The sequence below is a fragment of a genome, unplaced genomic scaffold (genome assembly GCF_019419815.1).
Source record: "Pyrus x bretschneideri cultivar Hongxiangsu unplaced genomic scaffold, Pyrus_bretschneideri_v1 Contig38, whole genome shotgun sequence".
Lineage (NCBI taxonomy): Eukaryota > Viridiplantae > Streptophyta > Magnoliopsida > Rosales > Rosaceae > Pyrus > Pyrus x bretschneideri.
In genome coordinates, this window is record NW_025999701.1 from 173,245 (window position 1) to 194,163 (window position 20,919).

Consider the following 20,919-nt stretch of genomic DNA (forward strand, 5'->3'; position numbering starts at 1 on the left):
ACAAAGTCTATCACCTCATCAGAAGCTCACATCTACATTTTGGATTCTAGCTAATGAGTGCTCTGCAGACTCAACTGATGAGTTTTGCCGACTTATGGAGACTACTGCTATTGAGAACCTGAAGCGATTCTGTAAGGCAATTGAAGCCATATATGGAGCCACATACCTCCGCAAGACAAATCGTGAAGACTTGAAGAGGCTTTTGCGTAAAATATTCTCCTTGTGGCATACTTTCGCAAAATTTCCTTTGGCTTACCACGTAAGAACTTCTACCTCTCTGGAGTGTATTTGTTGAGATCCTCCATCATGAAATTAATTTCAAACCTATCTTACTACCTATCCCCTTTTTCCTTTGTTTGCAAACGCATTCAGATAGCTTTTTCTTGGCGAGCACTATGGGTTTCGCTCAATCTTGCAAATTCGATAGCAATGTGTGCACTCATCAGATCTTGAGACTTCCCTTTTCTCTTTGCCTTTTGCTTATCTCTTCCTGGGGGCCTTACAAAAGAAGGAGTTAGGGTCATTTCATCGACACCTTCATCGACACCTTTATCTCCATCAGTTGTCGGTGCAGCTTCACATTGAAATAATCTTCCCCATTGTTAGTCCGCATTGGTTCCACACCTCAGACAATCCTTGAGGATGTCCCAAGCATAATGCAACTTAAAAGGTTGATTTTTTGGTGTTACTCTTGTTTTGTAAATTTCATTGCTTTGTCACCCTATGCAAAAAATACATAAAAATAATTAGTTGCAAAATAATATTATGTACATGACAAATAAAATATTAACAATAAAACTCACAATTTTTGCGGAGCTCTTTCCACTAGCCATGCTAACCACGACTCTCTCCAAGCTTTCCTTCCATAAAATGCATGTTTTGTTGATAGTCTTCCACCGATCGTAAACACCACCACCTTCCCTCCGGCCACCATTACAATTTTCATGGAACTTTTCAATGATTTTATCCCACAAAACCTTTTTATTTTGATTTGTGCCAACTGCACCATCTTCGCTAACAGAAACCTATGCCAAGCATAAAGCAATATCTGCCTCACAGGTCCAATTACGACCTTTAATATGCTCTCTTGTCATCTTGAAAAATTTGGAAATGGGAAGAAATGGTAGAAAGAAAAATTGGAAGAATTGTAGGAGAAAGGTGAGTTTTGTGTGGATGTTTGAACAAATACATAGGTATTTATAGAGTTTTTGGGTGAATTTTGAGTTAAATAGTTTTTTTTTAAATTATTTTAGCCGTTGGATTTAAATTTGAGCCGTTAGATCTTTTTTTTTATTTTTTTTATCGTTATATTTGATTATATTCGATCTCAGCTGTTGGATTCAATATATTTTAAAATTACATATTTTTTAAAAACAAAATTTGAATTTGGATCGTTGGATCAACCAATAGTCCAAAAATCTCAGCCATCGGATGATAAAAAGAGCTGTTGGGCTCATGATGGTGGCCGACAGAAGCCCTGATAGTGGGTCCCATCCTGTCGAGCATTGAAGGCCTCAGCCTGCGTGGGGCGAGTTAGGCGCGTGATTGGGTCGAGAGTGGGTTGGGTTTGGGCAAGTCCACGCGTTTTTGGGCTAATTCTTGGGTGGTATTTGGCTTTTGTTTGGCATTTGGCTTGGGTTGGTTGGGATTTTGGGTTGGGGGGGGGGGGTGAATAAATGGGAAAATTTGGCAAATAGCCCAAGGTTGAGTTTGGTTTAAAGGGGCATTGAGTTGAACTGTTAGAGAACTTTTTCAGTAGGCCGCCAACACGGCCTGATACACCAAATGTCAAAATACAATTAGCTGTAATTTATTTTTTATTTTTTATTTTTAAGTTTCCAACCATTGTATTATTATACTTGATGTTATATTCCCAGCATACTGAAAAATTTCTCCAACTGTTAAAGTATTTGTGGTAATTAAAATCTCCTGAATCTGTTATCTTTTATATATAATTTTCGTCATTGTGGAGAATTAATGAATTTCACAAAAGCTTTAGAATGTCTTGTAATCTGCAATCAAGAAAAAAAGACAAGTAAAATGAGAATTCAATAGCTAAAGTTTTCTGGTAGAGGAAGAATTACTTCCCATGGTAGAAGGTAATCTCCTTTTATCATGGCAGCAATAACCAGGATGATAGTTTATTGAGTTGTTAACCATTATCAATCAGAAGTTAGGATTCTAATATTAACTGTAAATATTTCGACTGATCACATCAGTCGTTTGATTTCGGAAGACGTGGTTATTGAGGTAATTAAAAGTCATTGTTTTGGGTCCGTAACTAGATTGTGTATCATGATCAAGCCATGGACCATGAAACATGGATTGTTTAGCTATCTGCATAATTTAACCTATATCTGGCAAATAAGCTGTGTTTGTTGTGTTCATGTTGTTTTCTTGTTGTACCAGTTATATTAACGGATTGTGTTATGTCAAACCCGTTATCTTAATAGGTGACCTAATAGCGATCCGACTCATTAATATGTTGATTCAGAACCTGTTATTTTTATGTTGTTTTCTATCGGATTAACGAGTCATGCAAAAACCCTTGCAAACAAGTTGTTTTTCGTGTCATACTCGTTTTCTTAATGGGTGGCCCGATAAAGACAATACTCGTTAACAGGTCACCCAATGACAACCCAATTCGTTAATGGGTTGACCCAAAATCTATTATTTTTGTGTCATTTCGTGTCCGGTTTACGGATCACACAAGAAATTGCCAAGCCTAAATCTTAATTGGCATGGTTAGCTATTCACTTCTTTGGGATCTATGTGCTTCGTAGAAAATACTTAAAAGTGCTTCTTAAAAAAGCATTTGACAAGCAATCTCAAATATATTTCTAAATTTTTCTGTCAAATGTAGTTTGAAAATACCTTTAGCCATTTGAAAAATACCTTTAGCCATTTGAAAAATACCTTTAGCCATTTCAAGCAATCTCAAACGGGTTAATAGTTTTTTAGCCATGCTTGGCGTGAATGATATGAAAGCTTGATAGATGAGGCTTCCACCCTATTACATCGAGGCTTCATGTGGACTAAACCACGCATATCTTTTGTTCGAAGATTCATACAGTAAGTCCGTCAAAAATGGCTTCTCCAAACAAACGTGTCTTTATACCATTAGTGATAAAAATTACCAAAATCATTTTATACTTTGCACTCAAAACTTTCACCAAATATTTCACTGAATTTGAACCATCGATAGCTCAATTAAATCGAAACTACCAATCTCTACTAAATCGAAACTCAAATCCTTGTAAAAAAGACCTTAAAAGCAGGCTTTCCAAACGGTCAAGTGGACTTGTATCAACACAACACACCGCCAGCTCTTCCATCTCAAAGCCGCGTAGAATGATGGTCCCAGAGCCTGTTGGTCCCAGCACATCAACCATTCTGTTCAAATCTTATTGAATATTATGTTAATAAAAAACAAAATAAAAAATAGGTATGAAATTGAAATCCCTTCCATATTCATGAACCCTACAAAAACAAAAAAAGAACAATAATAATAATAACAAGCCTCCTCTCACCCTCAGTTACAGAACTTCCATGGCTTTTTCTATTACATTATATTCCAAACTTTCCTAAGGTTCTGAGCATCATATCAAACCACAATATCTATTAAAACAGCTGGTTTCGGACATAAAGTTTTGAAAATTTCAAGTTTTCACATCCAATTCTTTTTCTTCTTTGTGGGGTCCTCTTTGTATTTGGGTACTGCATTTGACAGCCTAATCAACAGCCTGGAAAGGGTGGTTAATGGTTACAACCGCACTAAAAAGGCAGAAGCTTGATGGGTTTTCATGGTGGGGTTCACGTAGTATCTCTCTCAACTGGGTTTTCTCTTTGGCGCTGACCCAATTCACTCTGCTGCATATTGTTCCCATTTTTCACTTCCATTGAGGTAAAAGCTCAAATCTTTGTGTATTTTTGTGTTGGTGGGGAAAGTGGTACTTTGCTCTGCATATGATATGAGCAATGTTTATGATTTTGCCTAGTTTGATAATGCTGGGATTGTACTACTTAGTTTTCAATTGGGTTTTTGTTTATTGAGTTGGATAGATCTGGGGTAGTTGAAATTTTGGGTTGTGGGTTTTGTTTCGTTGGAGGATTGGGGTTTTGGGTTTTGACATTTGGGATTATAAGAACTTGTTTTTGGTGAATTGGGTTTTGTGGGATTGGTGTTTTAAAATCTTGAGTTGATTGTTTTAGTCTTACTTGGCATTGAAGATCTGGTTTGTTAGGTATGGTGAAGATGAAACTAGTAAATTGGGTAGCTTTGATTCTTGCTGTTGTTGTGTTCCTGAGTTATAGGTCATCTGCTTCATTCACGGCTGTCGATAATTACCTAATTGTCTGCGGTTCTTCGAAAAATGTCACATTCCAAGGTCGAACCTTTGTTCCTGATGCACAACAATCTTCCCTTGTACTAAAAAGTGCAAATTCCTTAGTTGCTAGTCCCAATGCTAATGCCCCTTCTCCACTTTACCAATCTGCTCGAGTTTTCAAGGCAGCAGCTTCTTACAAATTCAAAATCCAGCAAGAAGGCCGGCATTGGGTCCGCCTTTATTTTTTCCCTCTTACAAGCCCTGGCCAAAACTTGGAGTCTGCTCAAATAACTGTAGTTACTGATAATTTTGTACTCTTGAACAACTTCACCTTCAAGAACTATAATGGTTCTTATCTGTTCAAGGAGTATGCAATTAATGTAACTTCGGATACCTTGACTCTTAACTTCATTCCTTCAAACAATTCAGTTGCTTTTGTTAATGCAATTGAAGTAGTTTCTATCCCGGATGCACTGCTCCCTGACCAGGCATATGCTGTGCATCCATCTGCTCCTTTTAGTGGACTTTCTGTGCTTGCCCTTCAAACAGTTTACAGGTTAAACATGGGGGGTCCTTTGCTCACATCTCAAAATGATACCCTTGGAAGAACTTGGGAGAATGACATGAAGTACCTCCATGTGGACAGTTCTGCAGTGAATGTATCGGTGAACCCTGCAAACATAAAATATCCACAGGCCGTCACACCTGAAATTGCCCCAAACTGGGTCTATGCCACTGCTGAAGCCATGGGAAATGCAAACGTGCCCAATGTGAACTTCAACATAACTTGGGTCTTTACAGTAGATCCAAATTTCATGTATCTTGTTCGGGTACATTTCTGTGATATTGTCAGCAAAGCTCTGAATAGTCTCGTTTTCAATGTTTTCATAAATTCTGACAATGTGCTTGGGAGTCTCGACCTCTCTTCCATTACTGGTGACTTGGGTGTGCCTTATTACAAGGACTTTGTTTCCAACTCCACAGAGGGTGCAGATACTTTGACTGTCAGTGTTGGTCCAGATTCAATGGCTGATATCACCAATGCAATTCTAAATGGGTTGGAGATTATGAAGATCAGCAATGCGTTGGGGAGTTTGGACGGGTCTCTATCCGTGAGGAATTTTCTTCCTAGTTCATCCTCAAAGAAGAATAATATAGGAATCATAGTTGGCTCTGTTGTGGGATCTGTTGCTGTTGTGGCAATTATTGGTTTCCTTTATTGCTGCTTGGCATCCCACAAGTCGAAGACAACTAACCAAGCGACATGGCTGCCCTTGCCCTTGTATGGAAATTCTCAGACCATGACAAAAATGTCGACAACTTCACAAAAAAGTGGAACAGCTAGCTGCATTTCATTAGCTTCCTCCAATCTTGGCAAATTCTTCATGTTCCAGGAAATCCTGGATGCAACCAACAAGTTTGATGAGAGCCTACTTCTTGGCGTCGGTGGTTTTGGCAGGGTTTACAAGGGAACACTTGAAGATGGGACTAAAGTAGCTGTCAAAAGGGGAAATCCCAGATCCGAACAAGGTCTGGCTGAATTCCGAACTGAGATTGAAATGTTATCCAAGCTTCGCCACCGCCACCTTGTGTCTCTTATTGGCTACTGTGATGAAAGATCAGAAATGATTCTTGTCTATGAGTACATGGCCAATGGACCCCTCAGGAGCCATTTGTATGGAACAGACCTGCCAACGCTCTCGTGGAAGCTACGCCTTGAAATTTGCATTGGGGCTGCAAGAGGGCTCCATTATCTCCACACTGGTGCAGCTCAAAGCATAATTCACCGAGATGTGAAGACAACCAACATTCTCTTGGATGAGAACTTTGTAGCCAAAGTTGCTGATTTTGGCCTCTCAAAAGCAGGACCAGCTCTTGATCAGACCCATGTGAGTACAGCTGTTAAGGGTAGTTTCGGTTACCTTGATCCTGAATACTTCCGAAGGCAACAACTCACTGAGAAATCTGATGTGTATTCGTTCGGGGTAGTTCTAATGGAAGTTCTGTGCACAAGACCTGCTTTAAATCCTGTTCTTCCAAGGGAGCAGGTCAACATAGCAGAATGGGCAATGACATGGCAGAAGAAGGGCATGCTAGACCAAATCATGGACCCAAATCTGGTGGGGAAGGTAAATCCAGCTTCTCTTAAGAAGTTCGGGGAGACAGCTGAGAAGTGCCTTGCGGAGTATGGTGTTGACAGGCCATCAATGGGAGATGTCTTGTGGAATCTTGAATATGCTTTTCAGCTCGAGGAGACATCATCTGCACTCATGGAACCCGACGATAACAGCACAAACCACATACCAGGTATCCAATTAACCCAAGGAGAGCCATTTGATAACAGTGTGAGCATGATCGATGGGCGACACTCCGGCACAGATGATGACGCAGAAGATGCTGCCACAAGTGCTGTGTTTTCTCAGCTTGTTAATCCTCGCGGAAGATGAGGTGACAGATCCTTTTGAGGCTTTGCCAATCTGAATCCTGTTCCCTAATGCCCCCTTAAAAGATATTGGTCATCCTGGCCGCAGCGAGAGAAAAGGTTTTTCATAGTTCATTATTCTAGTTTATTACCTCAATTTTTCGTATCACGATTTATTTGTAATATAGTTATGGTGGGTGCCAATCAAAATCCGTCAAAGTTGCAGGTAAGGTGCCAAAGGATTTGGTTGTTGTCTTGATATATAAATGCATCTGGGTTTCAGAGTTTCCCATGCTTCTAAAGTATAATTGATGTCATTGTATTTACATATAATCTCATTGTTCATAAGAAATGGAAAAATAAGCAGAGTTTGTGACATCTGTTGCGTATTTCTTACTTGCAAGTTACAAGTTACAACCCTTGAAAATAGGCTAAATAGCCAAAATGGTCCCTGTGATTTGCATAACTCATCACTTTGTTATTGAGATTGAAAATCAATAGAAATAGTCCTTGAGATTGTCCACCATCCATCATTTTGGTCATTCCGTTAAAAACTCTTTGGACAATTTTCAAAGTTTCGTAGCTCAATCGTTTCTTAACCAAATTCAACCTATAATATATCAAAATGAAGATAGGAAAGTTTAAAACAATATTATACGAAGCCCAATGGTTTCTAGAGATGGTCGGAAAATAGCCTCAAAGGTGACTAATCCGCGGGGAAACTTAAAAACTTGCTGGAAACTGGGTAAACTTTAAACGTTCATAACTTCTTCAATAATCAACAAAATTGAGTGATTCAAAAATTAAAATCATACTTCTCGATGAGACAAAGAGAATGGTATCTTTCTCGACTGCGAACTTGCCGTGGTTTGGCCGGATAACGGCTTGAAAGTGGCTAATTCGAAAATGGTTAGCCACTTTCGAGCCGTCTTTCGGCCAAACCACGGTGAACTACCAGTCAAGAAAGGTACCATTCTCTTCATCTCGTTGAGAAGTATGATTTTCATTTTGGAATCACCTGATTTTGTTGAGTATTGAAGAATTTATGAACGTTTAAAGTTTACCCAGTTTCCGGTGAGTTTTCCAATTTTCTCGTGGACCAATCACCTTTAAGGCTATTTTCCGGCCATCTTCGGAAACCATTGGGCTTCCAAATGGTATAATCTTGTTCTACACTTTCCTATCTTCATTTTGATATGTTATGGATCGAATTTGGTTAAGAAACGATTGAGTTACGAAGCTTTGAAAATTGCCCAAAGAGTTTTTTAACAGAAGGACCAAAATGATGGATGGTGGACAATCTCAAGGACCATTTCTATTGATTTTCAATCTTAAGAACCAAAGTGATGAGTTATGCAAATCTCAAGGATCATTTTGGCTATTTAACCTCGTAAATATTTCCTTTCCTTCGATTAGTATTTCTGATACAGTTGCTTATTTCCACATTGTTATCGGAGTTTTGTTCCTGGAGAAAACACTAAAACCAACCTCAAAGATTATCTATGAAATGGCTACAAAACGATCTGGAATACTCTCATAAAACTTTTGGGAAATTTGGTTAAATTCTTCTAGTTATGTAATAATGGACAAGAATTTGTTTGTTGGGTTTGCTGAGCAGATCTAAAAAGGGGAAGAAAACAAATCAAACAATTTTGTTTTAGGCCTTGACATGCAGGACTTTGTTTATTTAGTTTTTAGGCCTTGATAACTCTAAACCAAACAATTAGAGTTATCTGCATTGCTGCATCTGAGTTAGCATCTGAGTTAGCATACATGATGAGATTGCAAGTGAGTTTCTTGCTTTCTGAAGGTAGCATGAAACTAAATTTTTTTCAATAAACTGCGTACTTTTATTTTTTACATGAGTACAAAATTTAAAATAAACGGCTACATTTAAGCCAAATTGTCTGAAGAAAGAAATTCTGGAAATTCACAATTCATACAAACGAAAACGAAAAACACTAAGAGGTGGATTATGTCCCAAACCTCTTTACCACACAACTTTAAATTATCATCTGAGAAGTTTAAAACCTTCACTTATTCCATGAGCTTGTGACTTATCAGTTATTTCCTGCAAACTATTCCATTCCCTCCGAAGGAATTACCAGTGCAGTCAAGCATTCCGTAATCCATCACGCTTGAATCTGTCTGATCCAGCTTACTGGGTTGAGTGAACACACAAGCAGTGCAATCCGCAGAGAAGAGTGATGTTGTTCTGTACTTGTGTTCACCTCCCAACACTGGCATAGCTATTCCTGGCTTTGCCGGGTTCTTGAAATCTGGCTGGTAAGTCCTTCCAAGCACTCCTTCAACGTTTGAGGATAAGTCGAAGAATCTGAACTGTACTTCCAGGTGAGCAAAACAGTCATCTGATGGTAACTGATAATTGTGGATCCTATCATCTTCCTTTGTCACAGGCACCACATTTACTGAAATTTCAACAACTCCCAGTAGAGTTACCAAGACACTGTTCTTGTTCGATGTTCTTTCCACTATAATGGCATTGTCCGGAGATTCCCATGTGGAGAGATGAGATTCAGGGATGATTAGCTCCTCTCCGTTGTAAGTGAATTTCAAGTGGTTGATTTCATCAACCCATGTTGATGCTTTGCTGGCCTCAAGTGAGAAGCTTTTGGAGTCAAAGAGGAGTACAAGGGTCTGAATCCAAGTGTTGTCCTTGGTTCGGCCTTCAGGGCGGACACCAATGAAGCGGGCATTGATTTGGAGGTTGGGATCAGAAACTAAGCTGAAGTACTCATTTTTCTTGCCGTGGAAGTAAAAGACAATGCCGTCTCCACCAATGAAGCGAGGGTCCTGGCATGCTGATCCAGGGCCATTACAATTAGGCTTGGGACCTACGATTACCATCAACAATAAAAGAACATTGTCAGCAAGGATTTTTAGTTACCTAGGTACGTTTGAAATAAAAAGAAAACAAAGAGTGAAAACATTGTAAAAACAAAGTCTAGTAGCCTTACTTTTGCACTCAGCTTTGCATATAGGAGAGTCACAGTTGAGATAGCACATTTTAGCCATTTTGTCTGTCGGTGAAGCGGATGGACATTCCTGTGGGCATTGTACCTGCTTCCCAAAGCACGGGCTTTTCTTGGCATAGCAAACTTTAATATTTGGAGGTTGCTTGCCATTTGGAGGCTTTGGAGGTTGCTTACCATTTGGAGGTTGGTTGCCGCCTGGAGGTTTCAGAGGTTGCTTACTGTTTGGTGGTTGCGGAGGATGCTCACCATTTGGAGGTTTCGTAGGATGCTCACCGTTTGGAGGTTTCAGAGGTTGCTTACTGTTTGGTGGTTGCGGAGGATGCTCACCATGTGGAGGTTTCAGAGGATGCTCACCGTGTGGAGGTTTCCAAGGTTGCTTACCGTTTGGAGGTTTCGGAGGTTGCTGACCGTTTGGAGGTTTCGGAGCTTGCTTACCATTTGGAGGTTGCATACTCTGTACCAGAACAGCGGCAGATACAAGGATTACAATAACGATCAAAACCCTTTTGGTGCCTAAGAAATCCATGGCTTCTTTTCTTTCCCCTTCAATGCCTCGGCAATGAAAGGTTGATGTATATATATTGCCCAATTAACTTGACCTTTTTCTGCACGATTTTCTTGTTTATAATTACAAGGCTATCAAGTGGGGGTTTTGGTATTATCTTTTTCACGTATACATTCTAAGTTTGCTGATATAATTCGATGCTTTGGATAAGTTTGGTGATTTTATTGGGATTAAAGAAATAGCTAATGACATTATGAGTTCTTGATTCCTTTTTCTTTTTCCTTTTGTTTTCGGAACTGTTTTGAATTTGATGCAAGCTTTGCTGGTGAAGTTTGGCTCAATGCAATCCATAAGGAATATTGCGCATGATCCAAAATCCAATTTGCACAACAATAATTCACAATTTTAATTATTCACTAATTTTCCATAAGTGTTTTAAGATAAAACCTCACATATGAGGTTTATGGTTAATTTGAGAACAATATATGTGCATGTAGGATCGGTCCTGAGTTTTAGACGTGTGTGAAGATAAAAAATGGCTACATATAAGCATGAAGGGAAAAAAAATTTAGTTTTGTCAGTCACTGAAAGACATGGTCATAAATATGAAAACATAAAAATCAAACTTTAATCAGTTAACAAATTAGAAGTTTATTATCTTTACATATAAAGTATAGTTTAACATGACATTTGAAATTTTTTTTGATGTTTTGGAAAACAAGCATACAAAATAATATGGCTGTGGTGCGAATTAAAACAACTAAACCAATCAAACCAGCTACTTGTTATACTAAATTCTCTTATATTAGTGCATAATATTCACTGACAACAAAATAAGTTTTTGAGAGAAAAAAAGGAAACTATCAAGTTGTTATTTTGTACCCGCTAATTGGATAAGTAATATACTACTGATATAATATATACATGCACCAAATGAATTTTCGGAATGCTGTGTGGTAGCACCATCTACATATGCTGGTTCTGGGTGTGTGGTTTAAACTTAGTATTGAATTGTAAAATCTGTGACACAATAAGTTTTTTAGTGATTGAATGTGATCTAAGCTATGAATTAAATTAAAATACATGGCTCCTCAAGATTAAGTAGTTTCTCTTCAATTGACTTAGTGGCCAATGTTGAGAATAGAATCTCACATCAGTCATATAACAAAATAATACACAATTATTTATGGCAGTTTCCCATCCCTAAAATGACTGAGGCCTCTTGTGATAAACCTCACACTTGTTGGGTTGTGCAGATGGTAATTAAGAAATTAGGGACAATATCGGTGTTGTTGGAAGTGGGCTTTTGGCTCGTCTCTCTAATAATTTGACAATGATATCAGAGCCAAAGAGCGGCCTTGTGATGCACGTGATGGGTGAGTCTTCTTGGCCTGAGCGATGATGGTGGGTTCCTTGGCCCCCTGCGTTGGGTGATTCCCTTTGGCTCCATGTAGTAGCCAATTGTGGGTCTCTCACGTGTGACTCACTAATTGGGTCCCACGTGAGGGGCGTGTCCCAAACCCACTCCAACTAATGCCAAGACCATTGTGATAAAAACCCAATATATAGTAATATGTGGTTAATTTGGGACAATATCGGTGTTGTTGGTGGTGGACCCTGTTTGGACCTACAAAGTTTATCATGGTGCTAGAGCAAAGTATTATCTGGACACGTCTTGGGGCTGAGTTACTGGGTTCAAACATCCACATCTATCATATAACAAAATAATATACAATTAATATATGGAAGTTTCCACCCCTAATATCACCTAGACTTTTTGTAATAAAACTCAACACTAGTAATAGATGGTTAAGTTGAGACAATATTGATGATATTGGTGGTGGACCATGTTTGGGCCTACAAAGCTTATCACCTTTAAAGCAACAAGTGGCCTAACAAACTCAAACCCTTTTCACTTCAGCAACTTCTCACCGGTCACCAAAATCCCTTCTTTTTTCCTGATCTTTTTTCGTTTTTTTTCTCTTTCTATGGGGACGAGTCAACAAAAACCCTAAACCCTCCTTTTTGTCAACTTATCAAAGAGATGAGCCAAAAGCCCATTCTAACTAGGGGTGGGCAAACAAGTACAGGAACCGCGGGTTGGGGCGGGTAATCAAGGTTCGGGGCAGGTACGGGCCGGTTCTTAATTTTTAAAAAGAGAAACGGGGTGGGGCAGGGCTTTAGAATTTTAGGGGCGGGCCGGGTCCAGAAGTATAAAAAAAGGGGTACCCGGACCAATCCGTTTGTGTAACATCCCAATTTAAATATATTACTGTCTCGATCTCCCAGGCTCCCCTTGAACATTGTCTCCTTGTCTCCCTATCTCTTATCTCGATGCTTTTTCCTTTCCGAGAGCACACACACACACCCCCAATCTCTCGATCCTTTTCCCTCATCCCTCCCCTTGTTTGTTCTTCCCCCATCTCTGCAACTCTCCTTCTCGGAGCAGACAAACCACACACACCCATACCCACACCCCACCGCGACCTCCACCATAGTGTCTTACACCTTCTCGAAGACTCTTCTCTCCTCAGTCTCCTCCCTCTTTCTCTCCCCCACAGTTTCTCTCTCTCCTGATGCCTCTGTCTCCAATTTCTCACACCTTAGATCTGTCGATTCTCAACCTCCTCCCTTTCGATCTCTCTCTCCCCTAGCCTTCTGATTTTTCTTTTTTTGTTTGTTTGGTTTGAGAATCAAGGTTTTAAAACAATTGGGTTTTGGTTTTGGGCTTTTGGTTTGGATTTGTAGGTGTCGAAAAATCTTGCTTGCTGTTGCAATTCACGGATAAGAGATTCTAGCTTGTGCATGATTTTACCATCTGTGTCGAGTTCGGAGCTCGAATGGTCACCATCGATGGTCGTCCCTTCTTGTTTTCTGTTTGGCTACTGAGAAAATAAAATTTTCATGGTGAATTGGGTTTATGGTTTTGTACCAGATTTGCAAACGGCACGGCAAGCGGATGTGGGTCTTGATGTCGAAGACTGAGTTGAAGATCTGAAGGATGACGAGTCTAGGAGGCCATCGAAATCAGAAAAAAAAAATGTAAGAAGGACCCATGTACTCGTCCCGAACCGGCCCGTTTTAAATGGGCCGGGTTAGGTCCTGTTCCAATAATGCAATACCCGGCCCGGCCCGTGCCCACCCCTAATTCTAACAATACTAATTTGTTCCCAATTTGTTAATTACCACCTGCACAGTTTGACAGGTGTGTGCTTTAATCAAAGAAGGTCTCAATATTAGTTGGAGTGGGCTTTGAATATTTAAACTCTTCTTTTCTCCCTCATACTGCAGATGTGGAATATTTCAACACGCTCCTCATATGGACCCAATTAGTGGGTCAAACGTGGAAGATCCACACATCCGCAACCATATGGAGCCAAGAAGACCCACCCAACACGTGAGGCCAAGGGACCCACCATCATCACTCAAGACGAAGGGGACCCACCCATTACGTAGCAATACGGACCTGCTCCCTGACTCTGTACCATGTTAAATTATCAGAGAGATAGGCCAAACGCCTACTTCCAACAACACTGATATTGTTCCCAACTTGTTAATTACATGCACAATCTGACATGTGTGAGATTTTATCACAAAAGGCTTAGGTATTAGTTGGAGTGGGCTTTAGGATATTTATACTCTTATTTTCTTCCTCATACTACCGATGTGGAATATTTCAAAAGCCGATTCATAGAACTTCATGTTTAGAATCCAAACTTTTCATATTATAAATAACTTCAAAAAATCGATTAAACCCTAAGATTGTTTAATCAATCAATTGTAACAAATAGATAGACGATTCTTAGTTAATGAATAACCCTTGAAATAAATGGGTTGTGTATTGTGGAGGACTGCCCAAGGCATGGCCATACAAGCTTCAAGCCAAGTCAACTGGAAAAGGTCTCTTTAGAGTATTAACAATGACATGGTTTGGTTCACTCATGTGAAGTAATCACCTATTTTGCACCCGATAAACTGGCCGTGGAAGCTGCATTGTCTGTGTACAACCATATCAGTGGACACAGATTCATATACATTCTTCGAACTTCCTCATTGGCCAGTTGCTTTCTAAAATATAGTTTGTTCATGAAGTCCAGCAAAAGACATACATTCAAATCTAGCATACTTAATTTTTCTTTGCACTTTATAAGTCAAAAGCCTGAGGTATTAGGCCTGAAACCAATATGTCTTAACATTCATAGGTTGCTCACCATTTTTTGATATATGTTGAATGTAAAGGATCTTTTTGGATAAATATCTTTGGCAGCTAATCCTCTTGATTGTACGGTACTAGCATCTAAATGTGAAAATGCGTGTGTAGGATCGGTCAAATCGTCCGCAGGCACATAAACTGCTTAAATAGAAGTTATAGATCCCTCTTTGATAGAAATAATCCTTTCTTGTAAAGTACACATTTTAGTACTAAGGGTTGATAACCCACAGTGGAAGGCATTGTACTCAAAGTTGATTCAAACACAAAACTTTAGATGCAAAAGTAAGCACGGTTAACTACTTGAGCTACAAATTCGTGTATATGTTGCTCACCAGCCGTTTCACTAATGAACAATATTGTAGAGAGTTTTTAAACTCTTTTTATGTATGCAACATCACATTTTCTGTGAGTTTGAGTGCTATTTTTATGGAGAAAATTTGAAATAGGTCCAATTTTATAGACCATCTTTTGAAATATGTCCAATTTTTAGTGACTTTTGACTTTTGAAATAGGTCCAATTTTTAGTTACTTTGGACCCATATAAAAAAACCCCTATTTTCTATTCCAACAACTTGGCTTAAGAGAGTTGAAAATTGAAATGCTACCAAAATAGTAACATTTTGCACTCTAGCTCAAACTTCATTGTTTTGATGGAAAGAATTACAGCTAGCGAAGTCGGTTAATTGTTTATTTAGTTCCTAATATTTGTTTAGGTGTGGAGTGGAGTGTCATTTAAGTAGATCTTTAATTCTTACAAACAAATCAATGAGTGGCATGAACAAGAAAGATATAAGTATTTTATTCGTTATTTATAAAAAAGAAGTAGATGAAGTTATTTATTAGGGAGAAGCCAGTTAAATTATATGCTAAAATTGGGTTTACTAGTATTAAGTTTGCTGTTTATTAGGAAGTAGATGTAGTTGCTTATTAGAAATTTAGCAGCTCCTCGGGGTTGCTAATCAATTGAGAGTAAATGGAGAACAAGTCGTAAATGATGGAAAAAAAGGAGTCATAAATTTTTAGACCAAATTTGTAAATTATGTGGTCACTAATAGGAAATAAGCACGTAAATAACACTTAGATAATGATCCAATCATCAATAACCACGTCATATGATTTGCAAAAATCTGGCTTAAATAGATGTTCTCCTTAGTATTGTCCAAAACGAAAACCAGAAAAATTTAGGCTAGTATATGAGCTCTTGGAAACATCATCAAAGAAAGCTTGAGCCTTTGGGTTAGTGTTGACCCTAAAAACTACCAATCCTACGTGGCATGCAGGTCGAGTAATTAATAAGCTAACTGCGTCCTTCGGTTGTGTGCAGGGAGTGCCAACTCGTCGGCCAAGTTCGGCCGGGGAGTAAAATATGTTGATGTAGCGTTGGGCGCACTACTGACTTCTTGATCTTACAACTACGGCCGAGAAAGGAACACGTCTCGGCCTTTGGGTTATAGAGCTTGAAGACAAGGCTGCTAGTTTTACGAAGTTAAATATCAAATTCGGCTTTCAATGTGCCGAATGTGGTAACTTGGTAACACCTCACTTTGCCGAGAAGGCTAATGAGATGACCTCTACCAACAAGGACTCAAAAATCCTTGTCGACTGAGACTTGGATAGGTAATCAGTCGGTCGAGAAGCTATATTGTTTATCCAAACTGAAGGTGCTTCTTAATCGGCTGATTCTACGGCTTCAGTGTTGTTTATCCAAACTGAAGATGTCGCTGGTTGCCTTCGCAATGCTGTTTATCCAAATTGAAGATGTGTTGGCGGAAAAAGAAAATAAAAATCTCAAGGTTGTTGAGAGGTTTCACGTAGAGCGAGAGTTTGCGCAGTACAGTTTGTGTGTTGAATTGGAGGGAGCTCTGAATGTTGTCCGCGGCTTGGTATTTATAAGAACGAACTGCCTCACCCTCAAGTTGTAGCCGCATCACACGATTCTTGGAATATTACTCTAGGTAGAATAATCATCACTTAATCTCGCTGATTATCCTATACGCGCAATTGCATTAGGATAATTGTTCCCTCAGCACTCGTCGGCCAACTATAAGTCATCACATGCATCATGATAGAATTCTAAATTGCATGGAACCATGGATAATCATTATCATCACCTCCACGGGTTAGCCAAAGATAGAATCCTAATAGAACTCTTTATTTGATGCATGCAAAATTAAAAGCCACCACCTCATCATCCATTGTCAGTGATAATCCACGTGTATAGCAAGTTTGTAGGTCTTTAGCTAATCCCAAAAGCCATTCTGACCACATCACGATTTCAATTTCATCTTTATCTCATGCATGGATTAATTGCATGAAATTAATCCAGTAGTCATATGCCGAATATCTCCAATTAATTTGAATTGTAGGTCAGAGATACTATTTGCATCACGTTTATCTAGAACAAGAGAAAAACCAAGATAATTCACTATTAAAAAATAATCATTATGATTAAAAATCATAATATTATCTCTTAACAATAAAATTATCTTAATTTCTTCATATGACGGTGTGAAGTTATGCTCATTTAACGGTTTTGATTGCACGGGCCGATGGTGTAAATTTGGGTCCAAACAGTTAATCTAACTGATAATGGTGGGTAGAGAAGTGTTGTCGCCTAGGTCAAGGGTTCGATACCTTTTCATTATAACTGATAAATAAGAGAGCTATGGGAGCAGCAAATGAAAGCTACCTTCATAGTTAGTTAAATACCAAACGGGTACAGTATATGAAAAATACGTATTATTCGGCAACTTAAATATCTTTTGAAAACTTCGGCCATTTTTATTAAATTTTAAATACGTGAATTTTATGTGTAGTATTGAAAAAGTGTCTAAATAATGTGTATTAAACGTGAGAAATATGTTGGACTTTTAACATGCAATTTCTTGAATCATTAAGAAAATGTACCAAAAATGAAGTACTTTAAAAAAATACGAACCTACTTGTATAATACGTGAATTTACTAAAGCCTTTTCACGGGGCTTGAGCCAGTGTTAATGGAGTGCATATGCTGACAACGGGTTTGGGTATGAAAGCGTGGTGAAATTATTGTAATGCTGCATTATGATGATGTTAATGCTAGTAGCCGGACAAAAAGGATACAGAGACTTTCATCCAGCTTCGGCGCAAGGTTTTGAAAACGCGTTGTCAAATGTTACGAGCGCAAGAAGATTGGCATTACTGATTATATCAGCTTATGTGTATTAATTAACATATGAGTGCAAGAAGGTTTTCAAACCTCTTGATTACACATCTTTAGATTATCATCTGAGAAGTTAAATTTAAACTTATTCCCTGAGCTTGTAGCAATATCATTTACTTCCTGCAAACGATTCCATTCCCACTGAAGGAATTACCAGTGCAGTCAAGATTTCCGTAATTCATCACCCTTGAATCTGTTTGATCCATCTTCCTGGATTTAGTGAAAACACAAGCAGCGCAATCTGCGGAGACCAGTGATGTTGTTCTGTACTTGTGTTCCCCTCCCACAACTGGCATCGCTACTCCTGGCTTTGCCGGGTTCTTGAAATCTGGCTGGTAAGTCCTTCCAAGCACTCCCTCAACATTTGAGGATAAGCCGTAGAATCTGAACTGTACTTCCAGATGTGCAAAACAGTCATCTGATGGTATGTGATAATTGTGGACCCTATCATCTTCCTTTGTCACAGGCACCACATTTACTGAAATTTCAGCAACTTCCTGGATAGTGACCAAAACACTGTTCTTGCTAGATGTTCTCTCTACTCTAATGGCATTTTCCGGAGATTGCCATGCGGAGAGTTGGGATTCTGGGATGACTAGCTCCTCTCCATTGTAAGTGAATTTTAAGTGGTCTATTTCATCATCCCATGACGATGCTTGGCTGGCCTCTAGGGAGAAGCTGTTAGAGCCAAAGAGGAGTCCAAGGGCCTGAATCCAAGTGTAGTCCCTGGTTCGGCCTTCAGGGCGGAGACCAATGAACCGGGCGTTGATTTGGAGGTTGGGGTCAGAAACTAAGCTGAAATACTCATTTTTCTTGCCGTGGAAGTAAAAGACAATGCCATCTCCACCGATGAAGCGAGGGTCCATGCATGCTGATCCGGGGCCTTCACAATTAGGTTTGCGACCTACGATTACCAGCAACAACAAACAAAAACCCTTGTCAGCATCGGCAATGATTTTAACCGAGGCACGTACGTTTGAAACAAAATAAAAATTGGAGTGCATTGTTGAAGAATGCAATCTCACATCAGATGATTGACAGAATATATTACTACTTATAAATGAATAGTTCCACTACTATATCGAGGCCTTTTTGTGAGTTGCAGATAGTTAAGTTGGGACAATATTGATGTAATTAGTGGTGGATTGCATGCCCAACTCTGAAATGTTAACATGCATGAGATAACATTCTGAACACATGACAGTAAGTCGAAACCTTGCCTTTGCACTCAGCTTTGCATATAGGTGAGTCACAGTTGAGATAGCAAATTTTAGCCTTTTTATCTTTCGGTGAAGAGGATGGGCATTCCGCAGGGCAGTGTACCTGCTTGAGAAAGCACGGGCTTTTCTTGCTGTAACAAACCTTAAGATCTGTCTTACTTTGTACCAGAACAGAAGCAGATACAAGGATTACCAGAACGATCAAAACACTTTTGCTGCCTAAGAACTCCATTGCTTCTTTCTCCTTATACCTCACAAATGAAATGTTGATATATATAGCCAGGTTAGCTTCCCCTTTTCTGGTTGATCTTGTTATATAATTACCGAATCTATCAAGTGGGAGTTTAGTATTATCTTTTAGTAGCATAAATTCTAAGTTTAGTAAGATGAACGTAGGTTCCTCTTCAATGCTTTCCGGAATTGTTATATCTTGGTCAATGCTTTGGGGTTTGGTGATTGTGAATTAGAGAAATAGCTATTGACAATACAAGTTTTTTATTCTTTTCCCTTTGTTTTCTGATCTGATTATATATGAGTTTTATTGGTAAAGTTTGGCTCTGTACAAGATTAAAAGAACGATGCAAAGAATCTCACGTCGAAAGAGTACAACAATAACTTTGAATTAAAAAGTTGATTTTTAACTAGGGTATGGAGTCTAAGTTGGTACAATATCAATTTATAGTTTGAATGTAGTAGTAGACACTTGCAGGAGGAGTCACGCAACAAGTTTTTTTAGTGATTCAATATAAATTAAGCAATGAATTAGAATGGGTTGTCAGAAGTGCCTAAGCAGCAAGCCCTTCGAGCCAAATCAACTGGAAAAGGTCTCTCATGATAAAGACACGGTTTGGTTCATTCATGTGATGTAATGCACCCATTTTTGCGCCCGACAAAATGGCCGTGCATACTGCATTGTCTGCCTTCATCTTATTTATTTATTTGATAATTGCTAGTGCTTTACAACCATCAATGGAGTTATATATATTCTTGCAACTTGCCCCATTGGCCTATTGTCAACCACACGACATGCATGCCTTCACTTGAATACTACTTTCTATTGGTTTGAATCAAGGGACAATTAGGCATAAACTGAACCTGGGAGTAAATCACCTCATGGAATCAAATCTACATATATTTTTTGGGTACTTTATAGGTCAAAAGCTTAAGGGATCAGGCCAGGAACCAATATCAGATTAGTTCTTACCAATTTTTTTTTATTTTTTATATAAGCAGTAATTCGAATATTCCTCCTCAGGTGCAAGAGAGAGAGTAATGTTAACCACTTAAGTTACAATTTTTGCACTGATTATCAATCGGCCTTTCATTAGTGAGCAAAAGTAGAGAGGTTTTAGACTCTTGTGTATGCAACAACCCCAATTTGTGCTAGTTTAGTGCTATTTTCTTACTCTATTCCAACAAATTGGCGTTGGATAGCTGAAAACCGAAATGACATCCAAAATAGTAAACTTGCTTTTTATGACGGAGAAAACTACAACTGATGAAGTTGGTAAATATTTGATTTAGTTCCCAATATTTAAGGTTATTAGAGCATGATTAGCTCGTGGACTCTCAATCAAGTATATGTGTCTTTCATAGGAAATGACACTTTGCCGTAGTGACGGAAAACATTCATTGTCTATGCACCCTAGTGTGGGTTTAATCTTCACTGATTCTCCCCTTTAATAACTATTTAACCCACTAACGTTATCGTGTGTCAATAAAACAAAGATAACTAATAAGATTATGTATTCTTTATCTATGAAAAAGAATTTGATGTTGTTTATGAGAGAGAAGACAGTTATTTTATATAGTAAAATTGCAAGCTCTTAGATATGATATTTGTTGATGCACAAATCGGGTCGATCTTAGACCAACATAAATCCAATCGTAAATCACACAAACGCACAAGAACACAGATATATCGTGGTTCACCTCAAGTTGGGGCTACGTCCATACTAATGTTGATCCGGTTTCACTATGTAAATTGAGGCTTACAATGTACATGGCGATAGAGGCTAGGGTTTGCTCTCTTT

At 38.8% G+C, this 20,919-nt stretch overlaps 3 protein-coding genes across 3 annotated transcripts; 1 reads left to right on the plus strand and 2 right to left on the minus strand.

Annotated features, from left to right (window-relative positions):
• The first annotated feature begins 3,354 nt into the window (after positions 1-3,354).
• On the plus strand, positions 3,355-7,128 carry LOC103934418 (receptor-like protein kinase THESEUS 1). The gene has a single exon (XM_009344157.3). The coding sequence runs from the start codon at positions 4,247-4,249 to the stop codon at positions 6,773-6,775; it is 2,529 nt and encodes an 842-aa protein (XP_009342432.1). The 5' UTR covers positions 3,355-4,246; the 3' UTR covers positions 6,776-7,128.
• Positions 7,129-8,593: 1,465 nt separating this feature from the next.
• Positions 8,594-10,533, minus strand: LOC103934438. Its single transcript, XM_009344187.3, has 2 exons — positions 9,729-10,533; positions 8,594-9,605 (listed from the first exon to the last, which is right to left on the minus strand). The coding sequence occupies exons 1-2, from the start codon at positions 10,270-10,272 to the stop codon at positions 8,815-8,817; spliced, it is 1,335 nt and encodes a 444-aa protein (XP_009342462.1). The 5' UTR covers positions 10,273-10,533; the 3' UTR covers positions 8,594-8,814.
• A 7,083-nt stretch (positions 10,534-17,616) lies between these two features.
• LOC103934419 lies at positions 17,617-19,175 on the minus strand. Its single transcript, XM_009344158.2, has 2 exons — positions 18,887-19,175; positions 17,617-18,570 (listed from the first exon to the last, which is right to left on the minus strand). Exons 1-2 carry the CDS (start codon positions 19,116-19,118, stop codon positions 17,780-17,782), a joined length of 1,023 nt encoding a protein of 340 aa, XP_009342433.1. The 5' UTR covers positions 19,119-19,175; the 3' UTR covers positions 17,617-17,779.
• Between the last annotated feature and the right edge of the window lie 1,744 nt (positions 19,176-20,919).